At 43.8% G+C, this 22,268-nt stretch overlaps 1 protein-coding gene across 5 annotated transcripts in view; it reads left to right on the plus strand.

Annotated features, from left to right (window-relative positions):
• Positions 1 to 22,268, plus strand: part of DOCK5 (dedicator of cytokinesis 5) — a 234,970-nt gene that overhangs the window by 46,928 nt on the left and 165,774 nt on the right. For all 5 annotated transcript variants that reach the window (XM_015144994.3, XM_028852472.2, XM_001107224.5 and 2 more), the window contains exon 2: positions 10,906 to 10,989. In XM_015144994.3, coding sequence (XP_015000480.3) covers positions 10,906 to 10,989 — 84 coding nt within the window. The remainder of the gene's footprint in view (positions 1 to 10,905; positions 10,990 to 22,268) is intronic.

Consider the following 22,268-nt stretch of genomic DNA (forward strand, 5'->3'; position numbering starts at 1 on the left):
GAATTGAAATATGTTTTTTTTTTTTTTTTTTTTTTTTTTTTGAGACGGAGTCTCGCTCTGTCTCCCAAGCTGGAGTGCAGTGGCCGGATCTCAGCTCACTGCAAGCTCCGCCTCCCAGGTTTACGCCAGTCTCCTGCCTCAGCCTCCCAAGTAGCTGGGACTACAGGTGCCGCCACCACTCCTGGCTACTTTTTTGTATTTTTAGTAGAGACGGGGTTTCACCGTGTTAGCCAGGATGGCCTTGATCTCCTGACCTTGTGATCCGCCCGTCTCGTCCTCCCAAAGTGCTGGGATCACAGGCTTGAGCCACCTCAGCCGGCCGAAATATGTATTTTTTAGGTAGAAAAAATCTCAAATTCAAACTGATATTTCCAACCCACATCGTCCCAGAATGAGTTAACTTTTTTGATTGTGTACTTGTCTTTGCTGCTGAAAGATCTTGGTTCCAAAGACATAAGCAATAATTGCTCGTTTTTGTTTCTTCTCGTTTTATTCTTAACCAGAAGAGTTAAGTCAAACACAAGCTCGCTTTACTGATGGGGGAACAGAAGCCTGCAAAGATTGAATCACTTGCCCTAAAGTTCAGGATGGTAGTTTTTTTGGCCACAGCATGGAAAATATCTTCAATGGCACAGCTATAATTTTGTTCACCTTGGTCTATTACTTTTCTTTCCTTTTTAAAATTGTAGTTATTTTTTAGTGCTTCACTTTTTAAAAAATTTTGTTTTGTTTTTAATTTTTATAAGTACATAGTAGGTGTATATATTTATGGGGTACATAAGATGGTGTGGGTTTTTTTTGTTTGTTTGTTTATTTGGTTTTGTTTTTTGAGATGGAGTCTCACTGTGTCGCCCAGGCTGGAGTACAATGGCCGGCTCACTGCAAGCTCCACCTCCCGGGTTCACGCCATTCTCCTGCCTCAGCCTCCCAAGTAGCTGGGACTACAGGCATCCGCCCCCACACCCAGCCAACTTTTTCTTTTTTTAGTATGTTTAGTAGAGATGGGGTTTCACCATGTTAGCCAGGGTGGTCTCGATCTCCTGACCTTGTGATCCGCCTGTCTTGGCCTCCTAAAGTGCTGGGATTACAGGCGTGAGCCACCACGCCCGGCCATAAGAGATGTTTTGATGCAGACATGTGAAATAATCACATCAGGTCTGTCACTTTGAACTTCACACACATGTGTACGGACATATGTCCTATTCTTCTGTTTCCTCACTGCAATTTAAGTAGGGTGTGATTCTGGCATGTATAAATACCCAAGAAGTTGAGATTCAATTCTAAAATCCTCCTGAGTAGGATCCAGAGGTTAAAGGAGTCAAGTAAGAGCTTGTCCTCAGACTGGCCCAGGGCTGGAAGCTGCTATTGTACTTGCATTTTTAGGTTGATATTGTCAAAGTAAAGACTTTTGTAGCCTGTTTGGGGATCATTACTTTTCTCAGTGAAATGTGTTTGTCTCATTCATGTAGATATGGTGAAAATAATTGGTGACATCCTCGACTATCATTTAAAAGTGCTTTTTCTAGATTCCACGGTAACCTCTGGCATTTATCTTCAGATTCTCTATTCTTCAGTGATGATTTCTGTCTGTAACAGAGTCTTAGCTCAACAGAGTCTTAGATGTGACCATCTTAATTTAGATCTGTTCACCTTTGGTTTAATAAGGATGTGTACCAAGAAGAACCTGATCAGAAGACTTTATTTGCTTTGGAAAAGATGTTCTGGGCTGGGTAGTCAGCTATTTTCCTTAAAGCCCTGCAATAGTTGTTGTCAGATTTTTTTCTGTTTCACTTTTTCCTATTTTGCTTAATAAGGAAGACACTTATTGAGAAAAATGGAGGCTAATAGAACTATAGGCATGAATAACATTAGTATGTGTACCTTTGATATTATATACAGCCTGAGGGTCCTGTAGTGAGTACATGACCAAGGCCATCTTTAGTATTCTGAATAATACCCTGGTTCCTCATTGAATTGTTGCAGAGATGCTTGGAAGGGAGAGCAAGCAATGGAGAATACATTAAAATATTCCCTGCGCCTGGTGCTGCTTCTTAGAGGAGCTCTGGATTTAGTTGCCTGCAATACAATGGCTTTGCTCTAATCAAGGACACCTGTATTTCATTGTCCGTCAACTGTTGCCTTGGAAGGACCATTGAGGCTGATTTGTTCTGTGACCTCTCCTCTCCAGTCCTTCCTGATTAACTGTTTTCATTGACCGACTCCCACTGTTTTATTGATGAGAGGGTAGTGTCCATCTTTGAGGATGTAGCTGTCTCCATGTCCTGAATGGGAAGCTGGACAGGGCAAGAAAGGGGAAGGAGTGGAGGGGAGGAGACTGCTCTTTACTCACTGTCTGCCAGGTGTTAGTCATCATTTTGGCCCTGCACAAATTCTCCTTTTGAGGCTTCACAAAACCATAGGAAGAATGTACTGTTGCCTCCCTTTTTCAGATGAGGAAGCTGTGGGAAAAAACTCATGATTATACACCTCAGACTTTTTGTTCTGTAATTTTGTGTTTGTTTGAGAATGGGTCTTGCTGTCACCTAGGTAGTGCAGTGGTACAATCTCAGCTCACTGTAGCCTGGACCTCCCGGGCTCAAGCAATCCTCCCACCTCACCCTCTCGGGTAGCTGGGACCATAGGCACACACCATTATGCCTGGTTGATTTTTATTATTTTTTGAGACAGGGTCTCCCTATGTTGCCCAGGCTAGGCTCGAACTCCTGAGGTCAAGCAGTCTTCCTACTTAGCCTCCCAAAATGCTGGGATGACAGGCGTGAGCCACCATGCTGGGCCCTTGTTCTGTAATTTCGAATTGCCTTGTTTCTGCTTTCCTGCTGTAACCATTTCATGTAAATTTAATCCCATATTCATGTAAATGAGGTGGCTTCTAAGTCATCACTTGCTGCCAGTGAGGCAATCAAGAAACAATATTTGAGTTCATATCTGAGAAATGTCCCTCCAGTTCAAGATATTTACCTATTCCCTTCACAAATATATATAATCTTCAAGATAGAGATTTTTTTCTTTTCTTTTCTTTTTTTTTTTTGAAACAGAGTCTCACTGTCATGCAGGCTGGAAGGCAGTGGCGTGATCTCAGCTCACTGCAACCTCCGCCTTCTGGGTTCAAGCGATTCTTGTGCCTCAGCCTCCCAAGTAGCTTGGATTACAGGTGCGTGCTGCCATGCCTGTCTAATTTTTATATTTTTAGTAGAGACTGGGTTTTACCATGTTGACCAGGCTGGTCTTGAACTCCTGGCCTCAAGTGATCCACCTGCCTCAGCCTCCCAAAGTGCTGGAATTACAGACATGAGCCACTGCACCCAGCCAAGATAGAGATTTCTAAATAGTAATCAATGCATTGATTATGAAATTCTCTGTTCTCCTAAACTATCTAGAAAATGAAGTTAAGAATCCTGTGAGAGCTTGCTCTTATGGAGTGCTGTTGGTGAGAAATAGAACTGATGTCCTAACCTGATAGCCCCTGTCCTGGATAGATCTGAACAGAGAGATGGCGTGATGGTCATCTCATCGTAGAAAGACCGATTTGGAACCTACTTATAATTATCAGCCTGAAACCACAGATTTGACTTCTTGGTGTTATACCTATTATTGAATATGATTTTCTAGTCCTTATAGTACAGTGTAATTAAAGAGCACAAGAAAATGAAATCTGGCCTTCCAGGATATCACTGCAGGAAAGCCAAGATGAAGATCAAAGATGAGTTGTGCCTCTTTAGTTTTTATGGAATGCATATCTGAAGCTAGGCACATCAAGATCATAATGGAAAAGAAGAATTGTAACCATTTTTTTTTTTTTTTTTTGAAACAGAGTCTCACTCTGTTGCCCGGGCTGGAGTGCAGTGGTGCGATGCTGGCTCACTGCAAGCTCTGCCTCCCAGGTTCAAGCAATTCTCCTGCTTCAGTCTTCTGAGTAGGTGGGATTACAGGCATGCGCTACCATGCCCAGCTAATTTTTTTTTTTTTTTTTGTATTTTTAGTAGAGATGGGGTTTTACCATGTTGGCCAGGCTGGTCTCGAACTCTTGACCTCCGGTTATCCATCTGCCTCGGCTTCCCAAAATTCTGGGATTACAGGCATTAGCCACTGTGCCTGGCCATAATCTTCTTTGGAATATTATGAATGATATACGCCTCCAGTTGGGATCTCATTTTGTGTTTGCTGGATCTTTCTTTTGTAAATTCTATCAGGTGACCAATAAAAAATATAATGTTGTGGCTGTTCTTCAGGGGATTGTAATTTGAGGATTCATGAAATAATCTCATTCATTAGAAATATTCATTACTTGGCGGGGCTGGGTGTCCCATGCCTGTAATCTCAGCATTTTGGGAGGCCAAGGTGGGTGGATCACATGAGTCCAGGAGTTCAAGACCAGCCCGGCTAACATGGTGAAACTTCATCTCTACAAAAAAAAAATAAAAAATTAGCCAAGTGTGGTGGCACATGCCTGTAGTCCTAGGTGCTTGGGGGAATGAGGCAGGAGGATCACCAGAGCCTGGGGAGGTCAAGGCTACAGTGACCCATGATTGTGCCACTGTACTCTGGCCTGGTTGATAGAGTGAGTCCCTGTCTCAAAAAAATAATAAAAATAAAAATAAATTTACTTACTAGCTACAGACTTTTCATTGTCAAAACTGATCACTCAGTTTGCAGCCAGTAAGTCTGTTCTGTTGGTTTCTTATTGCATAATCCCAGGACTCAGTTTTCTTCTCTTCTGTAAGCCCGGTTTAAAAGAAAGAGCCAAATCAAGGATTCAGTAAAATGCAAACTATTTTGTCTTGTCTACTTGGCTCTGCAAAATTATACTTTCCTGTTATAAACAGTAAGCTGCTTAGGGAAGAATTCCAGCAATTTGTCTTTCCCAATGCTGTTCATGGCTGCCAGCGAGGCAACGTATGTACAGCAACTCCCGGTTCTTGTTTAATTGCCTCAGTCAAAACAGGAGTTTGTGGTGGTGCCTGCCGGTTCAAAAATGGCACTTGTTTCTTTTGCCTCTTCTCATTACCCCGTGAATCAGAAGATATTAGAGCCAGAGGGATCTTTAAAGCCAATCCTGCTTTACAGATAAGAAACTGAGGCCCAGACTTAGTAGCTTATTCAAGGTCATGCATTGTGTAAGTGGTAAAGTTGAGTCTTGAATCTGTTTTGCTTACCCTGAAGTTTTCCTTGGTTTCCCATCTCTGTAGCTTTCTCTATAACAGCTATTCATGTTCTAGAAAGAAACTATGGGCCCACCAAGTGCATTACTTGTATTCTCATTCTTGAAATAGCATCAGACTAGTAGACAATGTGATCATCAGTCACTGATGTGTATGAGAAAGCTTGGTTTGGGAAGTAGGACGGTCATTTAAAGAGAGAAATCTAGGCTCTTCCCTTTGTTTCTGGGCTATTCCAGGGCATATCTTCACCATTATGGACTGGCTTGGTCAAATGCGATGAACAGACCACCTTTATAACAGCTTTGCTGCTTGCAAGCTGGGTTTAACCCTTCTGAGTCTCAGCTTCCCCATTAAATAATGTGACACCTGGCATCCACTCTATACAGTTACTAAGATATATATGAAAGTGAACTATAAAATACACTGGAAATATGAGGTATGTTAAGATATGGAGGGCATACTACCAAAGCCAAGAGTTGGAATGAATAGATGATGGCTGTAAGTGATTGGAAATCTTGTTTGTGCTTTTGCCCAGAGACATGAAACAGATTGTACAAACATCCTCTATGCGGTGCCTTTTCACTCCAGTGAAAGGCGTTGTTGAAGGGATGTGTTTCTAACATTAATCTCTTTGAAAGCTTAGGTTGGAGAGGCAGATTCTCTTGTGATAAACCAAATGGGTGGAGAAGTGATTTTAGTAACCCTTTCTTGAGTGATGGGAAACCACAGCCTCTGCTCTGGAAGAAAGCAGAAGTGTGTTTGAGTTTGGGGAAGAAGTGGTGAATAACTGAACTTTTTGATGGATTTTATAGAAAGAATAAAAATATGTGCCTTTTAAATATATTCTTTTCTGAAGTCATTATTACACCTTGAGTACTTTCTCTGGGACTAAGCCTGTGCCTTGTAATGAGAAAGACACAAAAGTAATGTGTAATGAGGGCCCCAATCATAGGGGTTTCCTTCTAATTGATGGTAGACAATTACACGAGATTGTCTGCGATTAAAAACCCAAGCTGCGCTGGAAGGGCAAATTGTTGTGGAATGTCAGAGAAGAAGGCAATCCACACAGGTAATCGGGAGCTAGTAACCATTTGTTGAATTGAATTGTGAATGCGAAATTTGGATTGTTAAGAAGTCAAGACAGGCCCTTGTTCTGGGCAGACACAAACCATGGACTGAGCTCAGAATTTAGGGGAGAACATGTGAGTCTTCACTGGAGAGTAGGTTGGAATTTCGCAGATGGAGACAAAGATGGATAATTACGGGCTGGGACAATTTTGGAGGTGTTTTGAGTCAGGCTTAGAGATCTAGGTTTTAAGCAAACAAATCAGTCTTTGGGGTGTGTGTGTGTGTGTGTGTGTGTGTGTGTGTGTGTGTGTGTGTTTCCAGCAGTCCTTGGTAGGTGTTTGTGTTTGGAGCTTCCAGAGCAAGGTACAGCCTTTGAGAGCTTCTGCTTACTTTTCTAATGACCGGAACCAGGAAGAGGTGAAGCTTGGTCATTACACAATGCATTGTGACTCAGTGACCTCACTACTTCCTGTTTTCATTTGAGAAGGGGGCCAATGGAAGGGACCGTTTCAGTACAAGGCCATGAATAGGGACTAGGAGATATCAAGGATGTGAGGTCTACCAGACTAGCAGGCAGAGCATGCGTGTAAACCAGCAGGCCAAGGAAGGAGTTGAACTCCAGTGGAATGGCAGCGGTGGCCCAGTGATCTATGAGCAGGTCTAGGAATTGAGAATTACTCCTACTTCTGAATCATGTGCGATTTCTCCTAACCTGTGTCACCAGCCAATCCTGGTTGTGAATTCATAGCCTAGTCCATAAGCTCAATAGTAAAATAAATTCCAACATACTTTGTCCAGGCTTCTGTGCCAGGAGTGCAGGAGAGCTCTACTTGGATGACTTCTTTCGTCAAGGAGAGGCCACTGGAAAACGGGTGGCTGGACATGTGCTCCTCCCTGCTCACTGATAGGTTGACTGTGATATCAGCCAAGCTGCAGGTGCACGGTGCACTGCAGGCTCAGGGAAGAGCTGGGAAGAGCCGGGAAGACCCGCCACGGGCAATGTCAGGGACACCTTTCTTCCCTGTGGGATATACTGATGGATTGAGTGACTATCCATTCATCAGTGTGGATGGTCACTCATCAGGCCTGCAGAGATGGGAGCCTTATGGGTTCCTTGAATTGTCAAGACCATGGCTAGAGCTGAATCTCTAAGGGGGTTCTTTTTTCCTGGAAAGATGTAGTTCCCTCATCAGTAGAGTGAGAGTAAGAAGTAAATCTACTTAAAAAAAAAATCCAGCTTCCGTCAAATGTAATTTACATACCATAAAATCCACCCATTTTAAGCATATAATTTAATGATTTTTAGTAAATTTACAGAGTTGTGTAAATATCACCACAACCCAGTTTTAGGATGTTTTCACCTCCCCAAGAAGCTCCTTAGGGCCTTTTGTGGTCAATCACCATTCCCTCCTCACAGCCCCAGGCAACCAATAATCTCCTATACTGCCTTTGATAGATTTGCTTAATTCTGGACATTTTGAATAAATGGTATCATAAACTACGTGGTCTTTTGCATCTGGCTGCTTTCCTTTAGTGTAATGTTTTGAGGTTCATTCACATTGTAGTATGTGTCTGTATTCCATTTCTTTTCATTGCTGCATAGTATTCCATTGCATGGATATACCATACTTCATGTATCCTTCCATCAGTTAATAAATTATTTCCATTTTTTTGGGCTATTGTGAATAATGCTACTGTACTGGATTTCAGTGGCTGCTGTGACAAATTATACACTTGATGTCTTAAGACAGTAGGGGTTTATTCTCTCACAGTTCTGGAGATGGGAGTTAGGGAGTCAAGGTGCAAACAGGGCTGTGCTCCCTCTGGAGGCCCTCAGGGAGATTCCATTCCTTGCTTCTTCCAGCTTCTGGTGGATGCTGGCCTTTGCTGACTTGTGGTCACGTCAGTTCAATCTCAACCCCCATCTGCACGTCAGCGTCTCTCCAGTGTGTCCTCTCAGCTCTCTCTCTTTCTCTCTTGTAAAGATATATGTGATTGCATTTTTTAAGGCCACCGTGATAATTCAGGGAAGACAACTCCTCTCAAAATTCTTGTCACTGGCCATTAGAAAAATGCAAATAAAAACCACAGTGAGATACCATCTCACGCCAGTTAGAATGATGATCATTAAAAAGTCAGGAGGCCAGGCGTGGTGGCTCACACCTGTAATCGCAGCACTTTGGGAGGCTGAGGTGGATCACGAGGTCAGGAGATCGAGACCATCCTAGCTAACACCGTGAGACCCCCATCTCTACTAAAAATACAAAAAAAAATTAGCCAGGCGTGGTGGTGGGCACCTGTAGTACCAGCTACTGGGGAGGCTGAGGCAGGAGAATGATGTGAACCCGGGAGGTGGAGGTTGCAGTGAGCCGAGATTGTGCCACTGCACTCCAGCCTGGGCAACAGAGAGAGACTCTGTCTCAAAAAAAAAAAAAAAAAAAAAAAAAAAGTCAGGAAACAACAGATGCTGGAGAGGATGTGGAGAAATAGAAATGTTTTTACACTGTTGGTGGGAGTGTAAATTAGTTCAACTATTGTGGAAGACAGTGTGGCGATTCCTCAAGGATCTAGAACCAGAAATACTGTTTGATCCAGCAATCCCATTATTGGGTATATACCCAAAGAATTATAAATCATGCTACTATAAAGACACATGCACATGTATGTTTATTGCAGCACTATTCACAATAGGAAAGACTTGGAACCAACCCAACTGCCCATCAATGATAGACTGGATAAAGAAGATGTGACACATATACACCATGGAATACTATGCAGCCATAAAAAAGGATGAGTTCATGTCCTTTGCAGGGACATGGATGAAGCTGGAAACCATCATTCTCAGCAAAGTAACACAGGAACAGAAAACCAAACACCACATGTTCTCACTCATAAGTTGGAATTGAACAATGAGAACACAGGGACCCAGGGAGGGGAACATCACACACCGGGGCCTGTCAGGGGTTGGGGGCCTAGGGGAGGGATAGCATTAGGAGAAATACCTAATGTAGATGATGGGTTGATAGGTTCAGTAAACCACCATGGCACATGTATACCTACGTAACAAACCTGCACGTTCTGCACGTGTATCCCAGAGCTTAATTAAAAAAAAAAAAAAAAAAAAAATCCTTAACTTAATCAACTCTTTTGCCTTACAGGGTAACATACACAGGTTCCAGGGATTTGATGTGGATTTATTTTGCGGGGGGCACCTTTACAGCCCACCACCACAGCTCTGAACATTCACATAAGGTTCTTATGTAGACACATGGCTTCATTTCTCTTTGTAGGTACCTAGGAATGGATTGCTAGGACCTATGGTAAATTTATGTTTAACTTTTGAGAAGTTGCCCAACTGTTTTCAGAAGGGGCTGTACCATTTTACATTCCTACCAGCAATGCAGGAGAGTTCTAGTTTCTCCACATTCTTGCCATTTGTCTGCCTTTTCTTTTTCCTTTATCACAGTCATTCTAGTGGGTGTGGAGTGGTATTTCACTGTGGTTTTAATTGGTATTTCCCCATGACTAATAGTGTCGAACATCTCTTCATGTGCCTGTTAGCTATTCATACATACTTTTTGGCAAAATATCTGTTCAAAGCTCTGGCCTGTCTTAAAATTGGGTTGTCTTCTTTTTTTGAGTTATGAGTTAGTCTGTCGTTTTTCACAACCTGGCCCAGCCGTTGCCAGTTCTAAGGACTGTGGTGGCTGAGGTCACCTTGACTAGGAAGTGCTGCGGTAAACCCACTTGCCCAGGGTGCCTTGGGCTGGGGCCAGGCACCGTCCCTGCACCGTGCCCTGTGTCAGTTTGTCACTGGAGGGTGGATGGGCCTCACAGGTGGCCTTTCGCCATCAGATACTGTGTTATGGAAGCCGGGACATGGCTCGCCTGTGTCCTGGAGATCATTAGTTCCGTGTTCTTGCAGGCTGGCTGTTGTCTGATGAATAAGCGCACTGACCAACAGAATCCCACAATATATTCTCATTGTAACCTGATTGTTTCTTTCCTAACACTTATCACAACTTTAACTAGTTATTTCTGTGATTATATATTTGATGTCTTTCTTCCTTCCACTAGACTGTTAAGTTCCTTGGGGACGGGGCCATGTTGATGTGATTTGCTGCTCTATCACTGCTCTCTAACACAGTTCGTGATATATAGCAGGCAATTGATCAATAGTTGTTGGATGGGGGAAATGAGGATCCATTCTCTGCTTTACAATGGTTGATTCACATGAAATTATTAAATAGAGAGTTGTTTGTTGACCAAATTGTTCACTAACCCCTGCATGTATCTTTAGTGACGTGTATTCTTTTTTTTTTTTTTTTTTTCGAGATGGAGTCTCATTTTATTGCCCAGGCTGGAGTGCAGTGGCATGATCTTGGCTCCCTGCAATCTCTGCTACCCAGGTTCAAGCAATTCTCCTGCCTCAGTCTCCCAAGTAGCTGGGATTATAGGCGTCTGCCACCACGCCCAGCTGATTTTTGTATTTTTAGTAGAGATGGGGTTTCACCATCTTGGCCAGGCTGGTCTTGAACTCCTGACCTCATGATCCACCCACCTCGCCCTCCCAAAATGCTGAGATTATAGGCGTGAGCCACTGCTCCCGGCCAAGTGACATGCATTCTAATTTGCCTTTTTTATTTCTCATTTCCAGCAATCTATAACTACAACGCTTCTCAAGATGTGGAGCTCTCCTTGCAGATTGGCGACACAGTTCACATCCTGGAGATGTACGAGGGTAAGTCTGGCTGGCCTTTTGCCAGACGAGGGCAGGGGAAAAACAATGTGAGTTACTTATTAAAAAGGCACTTTGAGTAAACATCAGCATGCTTGACTTCCTGAAACAGTGCTAGTAAAAATTCAGGAAGTAGTTGGGTGACACAATTTTGAACAGAGTGATTTCAAAACCGCCAGCTGAATACATGAGCACAAACCTGCACAGACACCAGAGTGAAAGCTCATGCATATGTGAAGGGCGCTGGTGTGGCCAGGCCACTTGGGCACAGAAGGATCAGCGACACAGCTGGCTCGCGAGGAGACACTTGGGGCGTTGGGCTGGCAGTAGCTCAAAGGAAGCACTGCTGATTAAGGGTCTGTTTCTATTCAGCACTAAATGTTCCCAGGTTGGGGGAGAAATGAGGGAGAGTCTTTCTGGTGTTGCTGAGATTCTTTTAGAAAATTAGGTCAGGACTGCAGCAGGTCCAGAAAGCCTGATTGTATATTTCCTTCAACTAGGTCAGACTAGGGCCGTGGTTCTGTTAACCTGTTAGAGGGCTGCGGGGTAGTACTTAGGACTGCCTGTTTGTCTGCAAAGCACTGGTCATGTCTGTACCCACTCCACTGCAGGCTTCCAACTTCAGCTCAGGTTCTCTAAATCCTAGAAGAAGTCTTCCTCCATATGGCCACATTTTTAATCCAAACCTCCAGAGCACAACAAAAGCATAGCCAGGCCACTGAAGTTGAGGACCAAACCAAGAACAACTTTTACGGTCCAGTTATTCTCTCAGAAGGTTAGGGTACAAATGAGGTAGAAGTTAGGTGGATTTTATAGGGACCGTGCATTTTCCGGGTCTAGCCCCCATGTAAACCCCTGTGATGGTGAAATGGCAGAGATGGTCTGCTAGGACCCCATGCAGGTTCCTAGGGTGGAACAGGATGACACAGGATGAGAAAGAGGAGATGGGAAGGCAGGAGGAAAGAAAGCAGGATTTGGCCATAAAACAGCTAAATTATCTGCCTGGTTGCATGGAAGACTCTGCTATTACTGCTGCCTCCCTTCAGTTTTTGGCAGAGGGCTGGGGTTTCACATTATCCTTTTCCCTTCCACACAACTCAGTGTAATCGTGTAGCTCCCAGGGGCAGAGAGAAGACAGAGAGGGCTGTGTGAACTCCTCCCTTTCTCTCTCTACTGCTTATTCTCACCGTCTCAGGCCCAGCCAAGCATCAGTTCAAAGTCTCCAAGACTCTAGGGCAGTAACCTTATCTTTTCCAGAATCCTTTGCTTATGGAAACCACAGCTCTTCCAATCTTATCAGCTCATACCTCTTTTGTCAGGAGGCCAGGTTAATTCACTTTGTCTAGCCTCAATGGATGCACATTTTCCTATTGTGCGGGTAAAAAGCGTGTGTTCAGTTTTTCTAACTCTTCCATGTGGGCTTGGAAAGAATGTATATTTAAGGATCACTGGGTGCAAAGTTCTTTTTTTCTTTTTCTTGAGACAGAGTCTCACTCTGTCATCCAGGCTGGAGTGCAGTGGCACGATCTCGGCTCACTGCAACCTCCGCCTCCGGGGTTCAAGCAGTTATCATGCCTCAGCTTCCTGAGTAGCTGAGATTACAGGTGTACGTCATCACACCTCGCTAATTTTTGTATTTTTAGTAGAGGCGGGGTTTCACCATGTTGGCCAGGCTGGTCTTGAACTCCCAAGCTCAGGTGATAGCCCCATCTTGACCTCTCCAAGTGCTGGGATTACAGGTGTAACCATACCTGGCGGCAAAGTTCTATATATGATAATTAGGTTCTAATTTCTGAGTCATTTTTCAGGTTTGCTGTATGCTAACTTTTTTTTCTGCTTTTTCTGTTATTGATAAAACTGTGTTAACTCTTCCACCATGATTGTAGTTTGTGTGTCTTTACGGTGATGTCAGCTGTTTGCTTTATGTATTCTGAGACTTGTTTTTAGGTGCCTGCTATTTTAGAATTGTTGTGTTAAACAGTTCTAACTTTTAATTCCTATTTATTAAACCTTTACCATTGTCTTAATCAGTAGTAACATATGTCTTACTCTGTGTTGTGTAAAATTGCAGCCAATTCACTGGCAAGTCCCAGGGCTTCAATTTTTGTCCTCCTGGCTCCACAAGGCCGTTAAAAATGCTGCTCAGCTTCTCAGCCACTCAGGAATCCTTTCTTTCTTTGTATTGTTTTGTTACGTGTTTTGGAGACAGAGTCCCGCTCTGTCCCCCAGGCTGGAGTGCAGTGGTTCAATCTTGGCTCACTGCAAGCTCCGCCTCCTGAGTTCACGTCATTCTCCTACCTCAGCCTCCTGAGTAGCTGGGATTACAGGCACCCACCACCACACAGGGCTAAGTTTTGTATTTTTAGTAGAGACGGGGTTTCCCCATGTTGGCCAGGCTGGTCTCCTGGCCAGCTCCTGACCTCTGGTGATCCGCCCGCCTCCGCCTCCCAAAGCGTTGGGATTATAGGCGTGAGCCACCGCACCTGGTCAGAAATTCTTTCTTTCTTTTTTTTTGAGGCGGAGTCTCGCTCTGTCGCCCAGGCTGGAGTGCAGTGGCGCGATCTCGGCTCACTGCAAGCTCCGCCTCCCGGGTTCAGGCCGTTCTCCTGCCTCAGCCTCCCGAGTAGCTGGGACTACAGGTGCCCGCCACCTCACCGGCCAATATTTTGTATTTTTTAGTAGAGACGGGGTTTCACCATGTTAGCCAGGATGGTCTTGATCTCCTGACCTCGTGATCCGCCCGTCTCGGCCTCCCAAAGTGCTGGGATTACAGGCTTGAGCCACTGCACCCGGCCAGGAATTCTTTCTTCAATCGGCAGATGGATGCCCCAAGCGGAAAGCAGGCCCAGATGCTGGGGTGGTCTTTTTAGGTTTTGGTCTTTTTCAGATTTTGACCTGGTAATTCTTCACTGCCATGTTAGTTCGTGCGTGTGTGTGTGTGTGTGTGTGTGTGTGGCGGGGGCGGGGCAGCGGTGTATGAATTTATTTGTGTGTGTTGTTTTGTCATGCTTTTCTAATTGTCCTACAGAGTGTGGGAGGGAAGAATGGTGACTTGGTCTGAAATTAAGTAGGAAATGTCTTGTTTTTTGGGTTTTTTTCTTTGAGACAGGGCCTTGCTCTGTCACCCTAGCTGGAGTACAGTGGTGTGATCAAAACTCACTGCAGCCTTGAGCTCCTGGGCCCAAGCTATCCTCTTGCCTCAGCCTCCCAAGTAGCTGGGATTACAGGCATGTGCCACCGCGCCCAGTTAACAAGGTCTCACCAAGTTGCTGAGGCTGATCTCAAACTCCTGGCCTCAAATGATCCTCCTGCCTCAGCCTTCCAAAGTGTTGGGATTATAGGCATGAGCCATAGCACCTGGCCCAGAATTTCTTCAAATTCTTTTTTCACTTTTATATGACCTCAGCATATTTCTAAGAAATAGTTAATTGAAGCACTTTGTCCTGTTAGGGTTCATATCAATAGTAATTTTAAGGATGAAGGTGGTGGCTCACTCCTGTAATCGCAGCACTTTGGTAGGCTGAGATGGGAGGATCCCGTGAGGCCTGGAGTTCAAGACCAACCTGGGCAAAATAGTGAGACCCCGTTTCTGCAAAAAATTTAAAAATTAGCCAAGCGTGGTGGCATGCACCTATGGTTTCAGCTACTTGGAAGGCTAAGGTGGGAGGATTGCTTGACCCTGGGAGGCAGAGGCTGCAGTGAGCTGACTGTACCACTGCACTCCAGCCTGGGCAACAGAGTGAGACCCTGTCTCAAAAAGAAAAAAAGAAAGTATTTTTAAGCGTGCTGACTGTTTATGCTTTACCGAGAGTTCTCCAGTTGGTCAATGAACATTCCTCAAGACAGCATCTGTGTGGATCAAGCTAAGGGGGTCACTGAGCTTAGCTGAATATAAATATAAACACATTTACATTCATTTCTAATACCATGCACTTGAGTCCAAACAGTCCAAAACCCACAGTGCTTCTAGTATATTACAGCTCACACTATGATATGCTTGTAGGATGTCCTGGCCCATTTGACAGTCACACAAAAATGGTTAATTTCCTCAGTTATGATGGTCCGGATGCTGTAGTCCTGCCAGCAAGAAACTGCTCTTCTTAATTGCTACCATAACATTTTTGCTGCATCACCATAGAACTTTTTCATCTCAAAGGACGTCAGTGCTGTTTTTTAAAAGTAAGCACATGTTAAGGTGTGAAGGGGAGGGAGACTGAGAACACTCGAGTCTGCATCGTGAGCTTACCAAGTCCATTAACCACCAAGTGGCAGGTCAGCTTGACAGAGAGATTACTATATTGGATTATGTTTTTCAATAATGTTTATTTTCTGGGATTACTTTTTAAAATCGTGCCTACCTTGCCAGATGCCCCGTGATAGGTCCTTGTATCTGCTAAGCACTTAGAGTTCTTGGCTGGATTCTCAAATTCCTTTATTATTTAAGGCAGCTCGAGGCAAGGGCAGGAGTACTTTGCAAACATGAAATGCGATGGGAATGCTGAGTAATCACTTGTCTCCTACCCCTCCTCTCCTCGTCCCTCTTAACTTTAGAAAAATAAACAAAATGAAAACATCAACAGTCCTGCCGGGCAGAACTGAAGGGTGACACTGGCACTGTATTGTGGCCCTGGGATTTGTGTCTGCCAGCTTCCTGTCGGAGCTGACTTTGGGGCGCTCCCTCTGCACCCTGCCCCACCCTGCCCTCCAGATGTCTGCATACCAGATCTGTGTGTGTTTTTCCAGCGTGGACATGAATCCACCCAGACATGAAAATTTTTTTCTGCCCACCGCCCAGGACAGAATACTATTTTTGATTCTCCTTTTTCTCTTTGCTGCTGTGTGGTTGGATGAAAAATTTCAGAAAGTATTGGCTCATTGAAGGCAAAGCTTGCTCCTCCTTCATCTGCAGAGCCTGTGCCTCCCTAGCTCCTGGTATACGGCGGATGCTCAGCAACTATCTATTGAATGATGAAGATAAAATAGGAGACCAAGGCAGACTGGTGTAGAGAGTAAGGGGGTCAGGGGTCACCTCCACAAAACCCTGAATATTACAAGGCAGAGGTGCTGTTCCTTCTCTGTGAGGGAAATACAGGGGATGCTAATGTTTTTCGGTCCTCTGCAATTATAGGAGGATTTAGTCATTGCTGAAGTTTTTGTTTTTATTTTATCTATTTATCTTTTTTTTAGAGACAGGGTCTTGCTGTCCCCCAGGCTGGAATGCAGTGGCATAATAACAGCTCACTGTAGCCTTGAACTCTTGGGCTCAAGGGGTGCTCCTGCTTCAGCCTCTTGAGTAGCTGAGACTACTGGTACGTGCCACCATGCCCAGCTAATGTTTTTATGAAGCCTTGCTGTGTTGCTCCAGCTGGTCTGGAACTCCTGGCCTTTAGTGATCCTTCCACCTCAGCCTCCCAGAGTGTAGGGATTACAGGCGTGAGCCATCGTGCCTGGCCTTGTGTGTTTTTTCGTTTGTTTTTAAACGACAGTTTTCTTGAAATGTAATTCAAATACCACTCAATTTACTTATTTAAAGTATACAATTCGATGGATATTTACTAAGTTCACTGTGCAGAGGGTTGGGCAAATATCACTATTTACTCTCAGAACACTTTCATCATCCTGTAAAGAAGCTCTGTACCCACTGGTAGTCATGCCTCCCCTGGCTCTAGGCAGCTTCAAATTCATTTCATATAAGTGGAATCACACAATATGTGGTCTTTTGTGACTGGCTGCCTTCATTTAGCATCAGGACGTCTTCTTTCTCGCTCGCTCTCTCTTTTTTTTTTTTTTTTTAAAGAGACAGGGTCTTGCTCTGTTGCTCAGACTGGAGTGCAGTGGCATGATCACAGCTCACTGTAGCCTTGACCTCCTGGTCTCAAGGAATCCTCCTACTCCAGCCTCCCAGGTAGCCGGGACTACAGGTGCACACCGCTATACCCAGCTAAATTTTTATTCTTTGTAGAGACAGGGTCTCACTATGTGCTGAGGTTGGTCTCGAAATCCTGGGCTCAGGCGGTTCTCCTGCCTTGGCCTCCCAAGGGCCAAGTGTCCCAAAGTGTTGGGATTACAGGCATGAGCCACTGTACCTGGCCCAACTTTATCTCTTTTCATTGCTGAGTAATAACGTATTGTGTAGGTACATTATATTTTATTCATTCATCAGTTGATGGACATTTGGGTTGTTTAGATGTTTCAGCTACTGTGAATAATGCTGCTGCGAACATTTGCATGCAAGTTTTTATGTGGACATATGTTTTCATCTGTCTTGGGTAGGTACCTAGGAGTGGAATTGCTGGGTCATAGGGTAACTCAATGTTTAATCTTTTGAGGAACTATCAGACTGATTGAGCTTTGGCTCCAAAACAAGTGACCAGAGTCCAGATGAGCGAGCTTCTATCCATTATCTTTTCTCACTCATTTGACTCTCTGGCCTTGCCCCTGAACTTCTTTTGTTACTAAATGAAGGAAAGAAGCAGAACTGACTGAGAAGCTATCTACCGCTCATCCATTACAGGTCTCCAGGAATTATTTGTCTTCAGATACTTTATCAGGAAACAGAGTTCCTTAAGGACTGAAGCAAGCGTTCTTGCCTTTCTTCATCTTTGGCACTGGCCTGCCCACAGTCATTTCTGTGTCTTTGCTTCTTTTACTGTGGAATGTATTTGGCAGCAAGGTAGCTGTTTATTACTGTGAACACTCCTTTCCACCCCAGATCCATGGCAGAAAGTGCACTGACTTCTGGAGATGCCCAGCCATGAGGTCATTTATTCATTCAACATTATTTGCTGAGCACCAAGTATGTGACAAGTACATGTATTGAGCATGAGAGATGTTCTGGGTACTCTGTGGTCTCTTGAGTGACAAAATGCAAGTTCCTGCTCTCGTAGGGTTTACATTGGAGGGATAGGCAAAAACAAGCAAACAAAGTAAGGAAACAAAACAATTCAGACATGTGCTTACAAATGCTATGGGGAGAAGAGGGCAATACTGCAGAGGCCAGAGGTGGAGGGCAGCGATGGAGAGGGAGAAGGAAGACTACTGTAGGTTAGATGCTTTCGTCCTTGTCTAGGTTGACTGTCCCTGGGTAAGACATTGCAGCTGTCTTTGTGACAAGGACATTCCATCTAAATTGGAGTCACTTTTTGAATAGAAAGTGATCAAATGTAAGTGCTTTGAAAAGTGCGTAGTACCTTGTACGTGTCAGGTTTCAGCATCCTGTTACCATGGAGCTCCCCTCTCCTGTGATTAACCTTGCTCCAGTCACCAGTGGTTTTAGGCCTGGGGTCTGAGGTTCCTCTAGTGCTGGTTTCCTGGGTTTAATTCATATCCATCGATTAACTCTTCTTCTGCTCCATAAATCACTCACAAGCTCATGAGAAAGGGTGGCTGGTGTGCTGGTGTTAGCAGTAATTTCTGGGGTAAATACAACACAATTGACTGCTGTTGGAACAAACACAATGGGATGTCTCAAAGGTGAGCTGAGCTGTACGGAGGCAGGCACAGCACACAGTTTTATATTATTTCAGGGCAATTTGTAAAGACTCAAAGGATAGCACAAGTGCTTGGACTGGAACTAGAGGAAATAGGCAAGCCTGAAAAGTTAAGAAACAAAAATAAGTGTTTGTATCTGTACAGGAGTTCCCCAGAATACCCATGTTATTTCTTCTGTATAGAAGGAGGCCAGTTTTTGAATGAATTCTAATCAAAAATCGACTCCCCTCTAATATGAAAAGGAGTAAAAATGGATTAAGACTTGAGCTGTATGTGTTTTAAATCTCATCTTTGTAAAGCAGACCTTTGTGAGGAGGGACAGCGGGCAGAGTTACGACAGGTAAGTAACATGTCAATGAATTTTGTCTGCATGTTTGCTAAAACTTTCTAACAGAGATATAAAAAAGAAGAGAGTGGGCCAGGCGCGGTGGCTCATGCCTGCAATCCCAGTACTTTAGGAGGCTGAGGCGGGCAGATCACATGAGGCCAGGAGTTTCAGACCAGTCTGGCCAACTTGGCGGAACCCTGTCTCTAATAAATGCTCATCATCACTGGCCATCAGAGAAATGCAAATCAAAACCACAATGAGATACCATCTCATACCAGTTAGAATGGCGATCATTAAAAAATCAGGAAACAACAGTTGCTGGAGAGGATGTGGAGAAATAGGAACACTTTTACACTGTTGGTGGGACTGAAAACTAGCTCAACCATTGTGGAAGACAGTGTGGCAATTCCTCAAGGATCTAGAACTAAAAATACCATTTGACCCAATCATCCCTTTACTGGGTATATACCCAAAGGATTATAAATCATGCTGCTATAAGACACATGCACACGTAGGTTTATTGCGGCACTATTCACAATAGCAAAGACTTGCAACCAACCCAAATGTCCATCAATGATAGACTGGATTAAGAAAGTGTGGCACATATACACCGTGGAATACTGTGCAGCCATAAAAAAGGATGAGTTCATGTCTTTTGTAGGTACATGGATGAAGTTAGAAACCATCATTTTGAGGAAACTATCGCAAGGATAGAAAACCAAACACTGCATGTTCTCACTCATAGGTGGGAATTGAACAATGAGAACACTTAGACACAGGGTGGGGAACATCACACACCGGGGCCTGTCATGGGGTGGGGGAAGTGGGGAGGGATAGCAAAAAAAAGAAAAAGATAAAAAAATTAGCCGGGCGTGGTGATGTACACCTGTAATCCCAGCTACTTAGGAGACTGAGGCACAAGAATTTCTTGAACCCGGAGGGCAGAGGTTGCAGTGAGCTGAGATCATGCCATTGCACTCCAACCTGGGCGACACAGCAAGACTCTTACCTCAAAAAAAAAAAAAAAAAAAAAAAAAGAGTGCTTTTAAAAGATTTTTTCAAGCAGAGGCTTAATAATCATCCTTTAGAGATGTGGTAGTAGGAACCCTGCATTGGATTATGAGACAGTATGGTGTCTAACATTTTGAGAATGTCTGATTGTCATATTCTGCTATGCTCTATGACAATTAATTTTGTGACACTGAAATCTCTTTATTGTTCCTCCTTTCTACTTGGTCTTTCTCTACTTGGTCATCCATGCACAGTGGTTAGAAGTGAAGAGAGAGACAGAAGATTCAAAATTGCTGTTAAAAATCAATTCTTAATAGAACGTGTAAAAGTTTACTGGATATAAGCTTCAATAGGGGCATCCAAGGTATTTGTGACTTTCATTTACTTTTGTTACCCACTAATTAAAATAATTGAAAGTTTATTGTAATTCAAAATCTATACAGTCGCCATGATCTAGGTACAGATACACTGCCTTTCACATACGTAAATGGCAGTGAGCCTAACAGCTTAGATTTTATGACACTGCGTGCAAACATTTTGGCATTAGCCTGGAAAGCAGATAAGGCCATGTGGCATTTTGTTGAGTGTGCTTGGTCACTTCCCACATCTGTTTGACCTTTACCTTAAGTACAGCTTGTTAGCTACTACTGCTGGTGACATATGTTCCTGAGATGTGTTTTTCAAAAGATATGTGTGGCAGCAGGAGGGTGTTTACCAGAGAAATTAATTAAAAGGAGTGTCAGTGAAAAGTCTTATCCAGACTTAATCTTTAAAAAAAGGGAATGCCTTCTCCTATTTTTCCTTTTCAGGTATGTTTCAATACGCTTCTAAAATTCCATCTTTATTTATTTTATTGAGACAGAGTGTCACTCTGTCTCCCAGGCTGGAGTGCAGTGATGCAATCTTGCTCACTACAACCTCTGCCTCCTGGGTTCAAGCGATTTTCATGCCTCAGCCACCTGAGTAGCTGGGATTACAGGCACACGTCACCACACCCAGCTGATTTTTAGTAGAGACGTGGTTTTGTCATATTGGCTAGGCTGGCCTCAAACTCCTGGCCTCATGTGATCTGCCCACCTTGGCCTCCCAGAGTGCTGGGATTGCAGGCATGAACCACCATGTCCAACCCTAAAATTCCATCTTTAAAAATATGCATGATTCAGGTATAGGCATATATGGAATTTTCTACTGTAGAGTTCAGAACTGTTTCCTGAGTGGTATCTTCATTCAGTTATTCTGTCATGACTAAGTACTTGGAATTACCTATTTGGGCAGCTCCCATGCACCTAAGGAGGCAAACACAGTGAAAGCAAAGATGCTTTTGGGAGTACTCTGGAGGAATGTTCCCAGGAGCTTTTAGCATTGCGTAGATTTTGGACTGCAACAGATCTTGGTTGGATCAAGGGGTTGAAATGGGAGCAGAGTCCTTCCATCCCCTGCACACACATACCCGCTCACAACTGACTTCACACCCCGATTGCTGGACCATTCACATTATTTGGTGCATAACCTTTATTTTTTAAAAAATGTGTTAGGTTATCTCCACATAACATCACTGTTGGGCTGGCTAAGCCTCAGTTAAGGATTACTGTAAGGAGAAAGCCTTAGAGGAAGGTTTAAAATTGATTGAGGGCAAATGATCATAAGATATTTCTCCCCTTGCTTATATCTGGAAAAGAATGTTCAATATATGCCTCTGCTTTGTCCATAGTAATATAAGCGTCATATCTTTAAAAGCATATATTGATGAAAGAATTCAGAATACTAAATAAATGGAAGCTGTTCCATGTTCATGGGTAGGGAGACTCAATGTCGAAGTGTCAGTTCTTCTGAAGTTGATTTATAGATTCAATGCAATCCCAATTAAAATCTCAGACAGTTATTTTGTTGGTATTGACAGATGGAGTCTAAAGTTATGTGGAAAGGCAAAGGACTCAGAGCAACCAACATGAAGTTGAAGAACAAAGTTGGAGGACTGACAGGACTGACCCTACCTGATTTCACAACTTACTATAAAGCTGTAGTAATCAAGACTGTGGTTTTGGCAGAACACTAGGCAAACAGATCTCTGAACAGAATAGAGAGCTCACAGATAGACCCACACAAATATAGTCAGCTGACCTTTGACAAAGGAACAAAGGCAATACAATAGAGAAAAGATAGTCTTTTTAACAAATCGTGCTGGAACAACCTGACAACCACACGCTGAAATAAGAATTTAGACACAGACCTTTCACCCTTGACAAAATGTATTCTAGGCCGGGCGCGGTGGCTCAAGCCTGTAATCCCAGCACTTTGGGAGGCCAAGACGGGCGGATCACGAGGTCAGGAGATCGAGACCATCCTGGCTAACACGGTGAAACCCCGTCTCTATTAAGAAATACAAAAAAAACTAGCCGGGCGAGGTGGCGGGTGCCTGTAGTCCCAGCTACTCGGGAGGCTGAGGCCGGAG

The sequence above is a fragment of the Macaca mulatta genome, chromosome 8 (genome assembly GCF_049350105.2).
Source record: "Macaca mulatta isolate MMU2019108-1 chromosome 8, T2T-MMU8v2.0, whole genome shotgun sequence".
In the NCBI taxonomy this organism is placed as follows: Eukaryota; Metazoa; Chordata; class Mammalia; order Primates; family Cercopithecidae; genus Macaca; species Macaca mulatta.